At 40.6% G+C, this 7,003-nt stretch overlaps 1 protein-coding gene across 1 annotated transcript in view; it reads right to left on the bottom strand.

Moving 5' to 3' along the window:
* Positions 1 to 2,462, bottom strand: part of LOC107834813 (uncharacterized) — an 8,353-nt gene extending 5,891 nt beyond the window's left edge. The window contains exon 1 of the mRNA XM_016666713.1: positions 1,138 to 2,462. Coding sequence (XP_016522199.1) covers positions 1,138 to 2,292 — 1,155 coding nt within the window. The 5' untranslated portion in view covers positions 2,293 to 2,462. The remainder of the gene's footprint in view (positions 1 to 1,137) is intronic.
* Positions 2,463 to 7,003: the final 4,541 nt, after the last annotated feature.

Below are 7,003 nucleotides of genomic sequence, written 5' to 3'. Positions count from 1 at the left end.
CTTTTCCTTTTCCAGTTGCATTCTCAACCTTAACATCTCTTTTTGTTGTTCAAAATCCAAAAAGTCAGGCTTTACAACCTGAGCACCCAAATCTTCAGGTCTGGAAGGTGAAGACAAAACACCCATCTCAATTAAGTTCTCCCTTAAAATTGCTTTGACATTATCTTTCAACCTTTTGTCACCCACACTTATTTTATAGTGTTCAGCAATTTTTACCAATTGTTCTCTAGAACATTGCTCCAAAAATTCTGCTGATGGGGATTTATTAAAGTCTTCCACAGACATGACTAAAGTCTTAATCACAAAACAGTGTTTCAAAAGTTTAATTGCTGACAATCTGTGCAACACAAAACAACCAACCCAAACCTCCCCTCTAACTGCCTATCAGAAACTAGCTAGCTCAACCCTAGTCTTCAGAGATCAGAGACGGTGGGTACTTACGCACTAAATACCAGTAGAGTGGAAAAGGCGACCAGAAAATCGGCAACCCCCCCAACACTATGGCTGTGCCCCCGAGACAACTGCTCCAACCATATGATCTCGCACTACTTGAGCACATGAATCCCAAAGGGGAGACACGCTGAGGCCTACAGGGGAATCAGTTCAGATCAGACATAATGAACTGCACAAATCAGACAACAATCAAGACTTACCAGTGAGCTCATCAGATGAGATGAAAGCAAGCAACATACCCCAAACCAGAGAAAAAAGAAACAAAAAACATTTCCCCAAAACTAAACTCAAGATTTCCACACTAGCTTCCCAGTTAAATTAACAAACAATGTTTACTAATTAACTAACGTAACAAACCTAACATAAATTTGAACGAGCCCCCAATTTGTTATGGTCCGGCTCTTAAACCATAACAAATGAAAGGGAAGCAACGCCAGGGATAACTTAAAAGGGAATTTATTTAACAAAAATCATAACTGGTTGGGGAAGAAAGGGAGAAGGGGAGAGAGTGGCAGGGAGACAGAAAGAAATGAGGTGCTTAGTCAGAGAAAGTGGTGCATCTTAAAGTGGATCTGACGTCATCTGGAGACACTGGCCAGCTGCCTCCACTTCCAATCAGCACTAATTAACGAGTCCAAAACATGGAGGTTAGAGACCCAAAGGAAAAGGCCTTGGACCGTAACACTGCACTCTCCTCTGCTCTTCTCTGTCTCCAACCCTGAAAGCCATCTTCTTTTTGTTTAGAAGTGCCTTCAGGTCGCTTGTAATCCAAGGTTTGTTGTTAGGGAAGCAGCGTACGGTCCGGGTACACGTGACAGTGTCCTCACAGAACCTGATGTAGTCTGTGATACAGTTGGTCATGGTATCAATGTCCTCCCCATGAGGCTCACAGAGTACCTCCCAGTTCGTCGACCCAAAGCAATCCTGCAGTGCCTCAGCAGTTTCCGGCAACCACCTCCTCACCGTCCTGGTGTGCAGGGGCTGCCTCCTCACTAGAGGGACATACCTGGGAGACAGTCTGACCAAGTTGTGGTCTGACCGTCCAAGGGGGGGAACGGCTGAGGTGCTGTATGCATCCTTAGCATTAGTATATGGGAGATCCAGTGTTTTATTATCCCTGGTGGGACAGTCCACATACTGCTGGAAGTTATTAAAAGTTTTGTCCAGTGGGGCATGGTTAAAGTCACCAGTGATGGCCAAAAAAGCGTCCTGGTGTTGAGTTTGAAGTTTTGCCACGGTCGAGTTGATGACATCACAAGCTGCCGCTGCAACACCTGATGGGGGAATGTAAACCACGAACACTATGACTGACGTAAACTCCCTTGGCAGATAATACGGACTTAGTCCCACAGCCAGAACTTCAATGTCCGGGGTACAGATCTTCTCCTTCACGTTAATATGGCCGGGATTGCACCACCTCTGACTCAGAGAGAGAGCAATCCCGCCACCCTTCTTCTTCCCACTCTTGGAGAAGTCTCTGTCCTCCCACACCAGAGAATATCCAGGAATTTCCACGGTCTTATCCGGAACGAGCGCGTGCAGCCATGTTTCCGTGAAACAGAAAATGCTACACACCCTGTAGTCTTCCTGGGTCCTCACTAGCGCCGTCAGTTCATTCGCCTTATTTGCCAAGGATCTCATGTTTCCCACTATAATAGCAGGGAATGCTGGTTTGTGCCGTCTCCTCTTCTCCCTCTGTTTGACTCCAGAACTGCAGCCACGTCGTCTCCTCTGTATCTCGTCCGGGACAACAGGCCTGACTCCAGGCAACAGCACAGGTCCACACAGCGCAATCAGTTGTTCGCGCGTGTAAACAATGCCGCTACTCCTTCCAACCATGTCCTCAGTTACAAGGTAGAAAAGTAACAAAGAACGCAGAGAACAGCGACAAAATCACGTCCAGTCCTTCGTGGAAGCGTAACAAATTGTTGTATAGTTGCAACAGGTAAAGAGTTAAAAGATAACAATAAAATAACACAATTAACAAACACGACGAGAGCTGCGTCTGCAAGCAGCCGGCTGCACCGGTGCCATCTTGGATGGGAAAAATATATAGGTACAAGAAATAACACACAGAGATGTAGTTCTTGCTGCTAGGCCATAGACGAGTCGGAGATTTATTACACTACCACAGATACCTCATTACATTACAGTTTCTTCAGTTCAATACTCAAAAATCTTCATAGTCTCATCACAAAAAAATCTCCTTGAAGTCTTAACATCACCCTTTTTTATACCTTCTCATCTTCATTGGTGTGTGTTGGGAAGTTTCAACCAATGGCATGCTACTGTTTTTCACCGAGATTTGGCATTGAAATACACAGAGTGTGTATTGGATAACCTTTTAAATATTTTGAACCTCACATACTCAACATCTGCTCCATTTCAGAATTGCTGAATAGGACAATTGATCCTAAATTGTTGATCTTATCTTGCACAAAGAGACATCCTTTCCAGTAAGTTCTTGGTTCCATTTGCGCTTTGCACGCAAATGGAAGGAAGGGAGTCAGGTCAGGTAGACCTAATGTGGCGCCAAACCTGTCGCAAAAAACAACTCCTTAAATAGTGTTTCCGCTCTTACACCAATATGTCATTATTTATTATCATTATTATTTATATTGACAAAAACATTTTGGCTTAGCTTTGATCGCATAGATCAAACCACCGGTTCTGCACAGCCACTCTCCCCATTATGCCGTCTATAGCCAAAAACTACTAGAAAACGACTCCGCAGCTAAATAATATTAACTCAAACGGCCTTTCTGACAGTTTTAATGTTCGTTTAACCACCCGACACCACCTGCTTGGCTAGCTTTTGCTGCTAACAAAAATAATAAACCAAGAGTGCTCACTTCCAGTCCTCGAGAGTCCTGCAACTTTTTGATGGATCATTACTCCAACAGGCCAGGTTCAGCTCTGAACAGTTGTTCTTCTTCTTCATAGACATCAATACATAGACGCCTCATGGAGCGCTGAGTCATACGTAAAAGCATCCGCCATCTTCTATGTGTCAGCAGAGCGATCAGAGCTCCTTAAGTCCTGTGCTATGTGGACTAATTTCAACCATTTTACGAAACAAACTGGATTCATTGGCATCACCTTTCACAGGTAAGGATGAAAGATCAGAATTACTTGACTTTGCAGCGAGAAATTCGCTTCTAAACAACCAAAAAATATTTCCTATGTAGGTAAATTTGCCCGAAATAACCGCTGATTGTTAGCATAGCAGCTAATGTTTTCACACTGTTTTCTAATGAGAGAGAGGTGATGAAAAATCACTGTTAGAGGAGAAGTTCATTAAAGACCAGAGGATTTAGTGAGGAAAGATCAGTCAGGATCAGAGCTGGAGCTGCTGTTCTTCAGTCTGTTTCCCAGCTCAGCTTCACCATGTCGGTATTTAGCTATAAAGATGCTACGAGTCAGAGCCCAACATGCTGAAAATGGCTTTTTATGAATGTGAAGGAAACGTGCATTTTCCATTACATTTTGGATAATTTCTTTTTTATCCTTGGCTTCAGCCTGTGAACCAGGACGTCTCAGAAGTCATCGAGTTCTCCCAGTGTGACCAGCAGACTGAAGCCCTGCCTGTGGCCAGTGTTCCCAGTATAATAAATAAATGTTTTTTTCTTTCACTTTTTGTGTATTTTTAAATATCTCAATCTGAAGTTTTAGTGTATTAATACAGCTGTAATGAAATAAGAATAATTTACTCTGTTAGAATTATTTTCACTATTTGCTGTCAATAGCAGAGTTGACATAACGTAATAAATATTTTTTCTCTGGAAAAAAGTAAGAAATATATGTAGTTTAATGTTTGATAATGACATTTCATTTCTCAATAATGTGTAAAAAAATACAAGAAATTTTTTGTCTTAACATTAAATGTACATTAAATTATGGAATTATGTAAATGTTTAATAAAACACTGTAAAAGTGTTTCTGTTCATCAATGTCAATATAAAAATGATCAGACTAATTTCTATCAAATAAAACATTGTGTTCTTTATTCAAAAATGCTTCAAAACAATTGAATAATCACATCAAAAGTTAAAAACTCTGAATTTAGTCATTTCTTTGATTGCCAAATATATTAATGTGTGAGAAAATGTGTCAATGACAGGACTTAATTTAAAATACTTTGTAGAACGACACTTTGTGAAGTTTGGTCCATCTACTTGTATTAGCTTACTGGCACATATTCCACATTCAATATGGTGGACGCTGTGACGTATCGCAGCAACGGGCCGGCCCGCCGCATGAGGTGTCTACGTATTTATGTCTGTGTTCTTCTTCTTCAAGCTCAGGTATTAAACCTGAGCTTGTTTGTGAGCTTAGCTCTAGGCGGGTTTTGTTCACAGCTTATAGAGCTGCAGGCAACAAAAACCAAATAGAGAAGCTGATCCTGATAAAGTAGTGGCTAACTGCCACTTCCATGTGGCAACATTTTTTAGAGTAAAATTACTTTTTGAAAATTACCTTAATACTTTTTGTTGAGACAATTTTAGTTTTTAAAATTGTTTTAATGCTCTGATTTACTACTCTAATTTGAAATGTCATGTTTTTATTAACTGTAACAAAAATAAAATGTTTTAACAACCATCTGTGTCTAATTAATCTTCAACACTAAAATAACACATCCTAGATTTTAATTAATTATAATTAATTCACACTATCATAATACAACTTTATTAACACAGTGGAATTGATTGAGAATAACACAAACACTATCAATGTAAATCAAAAATTATTACATCGTGGAAATCTGGATTTGAATTCATACTCAAGTGGAAAATAACATGATTCATCGTCAGTGAATATTCCTCATGTCTAAATGAGGCTCAGTAGTGTGTGTGACCTCTACATGTCTAAATAACATTCAGATAATGACTTGAGATGCTCCTGGTGAGACGGCAGATGTTCTCCTCTAATCCATGTCTCTTCCCAGACCTGGACTAGAGCATCAGTTAGCTCCTGAGCAGTCCGTGGTGCAATGTGACTGACCGAAATATGATGTCCCAGATGTGTTCACTTGAATTCAGGTCTGGAAAACGGTCAAGCCAAAATCAATGCCCTCATCATGTAGGAACTGTTGACACATTTCAGCAATGAGGCCCAACTTTGTCATGCATAAGAAGCAACCCAGGGCCCACTGCACCAGTATATGGTCTCACAATGGGTCTGAGGATCGATAGAAGTTATATTTACTATACTTTTTAAATTAAATTATGCCTCAAATACAGTATGTGCATCAGTCTGTACTCCAGGCTGTCAGTTCTCCCTTGGACAGGAGTTCAAACTGAACAATGTTTTTTTTTTCTGTCTAAATTGTCAACCCGCCAAGGTGGCAGGTGCATTGCTCCAATTTACACGCCACATCATACTTTTATCTGCATTTGCCCAGTGGCAGGTGCTAATTTCCACCCCTGACCTTATGGCAGTTAGGACACCTTTGGCTAGCCCATGGAGGGCTGTGAGGTCGGGCTGGTCCATATTATATAATTCACAATAACACCAGTAAAAAATTAAAAAAAAGCTTGTCCAGTAAAGTACACTTTATTGTGAAATGCTAATTTCATGGTGTAAATACCTTATCCCATCACTCATGCCGCAATATAAAATTTGGAAAGATGAAGGCAAACATGGCGGAACTGCCATACAAGGAATCAATCAATCAATCAAATTTTATTTGTATAGCACATTTCAGCAGCAAGGCATTTCAAAGTGCTTTACATAATTTTAAACAGTGAGAAAGAAAAATAAAAAGAAAGTAATAAAAAGATAGAATCATTCTGTTGGATTTCCTGTCCATTCAAGTTATATGATCTACTCAGATCTTCCATTTCTTAACACGGGTATTAGCCAGGCCCCGCAGCCTAACAGGACAAGGCCTCCAGCCTTGCAGCACCAGGCTCCGTCCGCCTGTTTTGCGAAAATTTTGCGCTAGGACTTTCGCTGTCAGCTAGTCAGCTGGCTTACAGTCTGGACTGGACTAAATTTTACAGAATTAGCTGCTATCTGTGATAAGGCAAGATTCTGGCTGATGCAGCTCTTCTACCTCTTACCTGGTTAAATGGAGCTCAGCTTTGTATCACCTCGCCTCTCCTCTCAACATCAAAAGCATTAACCAATAAACCTTTTGAACTGAAACTTTCTGAAACCTCGACATCTTCCCAAAAAATAAATAATTAAAAGCTTAGCACAAGGTTCAGGGCCAATGAGATGTATGAAACAGGAGAAATATTTCCTGACCGTTTTGTCAGCACCTGGTTCATTCAGAAATATAGAGAAGAAGCTAGTTAGCTATCTAGCTGAAGCTAGTCCTAATGTTATTTTAACATGTTAAATAAATCGTTGGAAGTGAAAGTTGATGGTGCTTGTTCTGTTCTCCGATATGTATATTCAACAATATCTGGAAGCTACACAGAAGCACTCGTGAGACAACTCCATCTTAGCAGGTACTCTTTTATTCTGGTCCGCCCCCAAACACAATACAGCACAAATGTTCCTATCCACAGTGTTATGTGCTTTGAGCACATTATTATTTTTTTGT

This window comes from Poecilia formosa, unplaced genomic scaffold (genome assembly GCF_000485575.1).
Source record: "Poecilia formosa unplaced genomic scaffold, Poecilia_formosa-5.1.2 Scaffold782, whole genome shotgun sequence".
In the NCBI taxonomy this organism is placed as follows: Eukaryota; Metazoa; Chordata; class Actinopteri; order Cyprinodontiformes; family Poeciliidae; genus Poecilia; species Poecilia formosa.
Note: the sequence above shows the minus strand (reverse complement) of the source record. Positions and strands in the feature narration are given on the sequence as shown.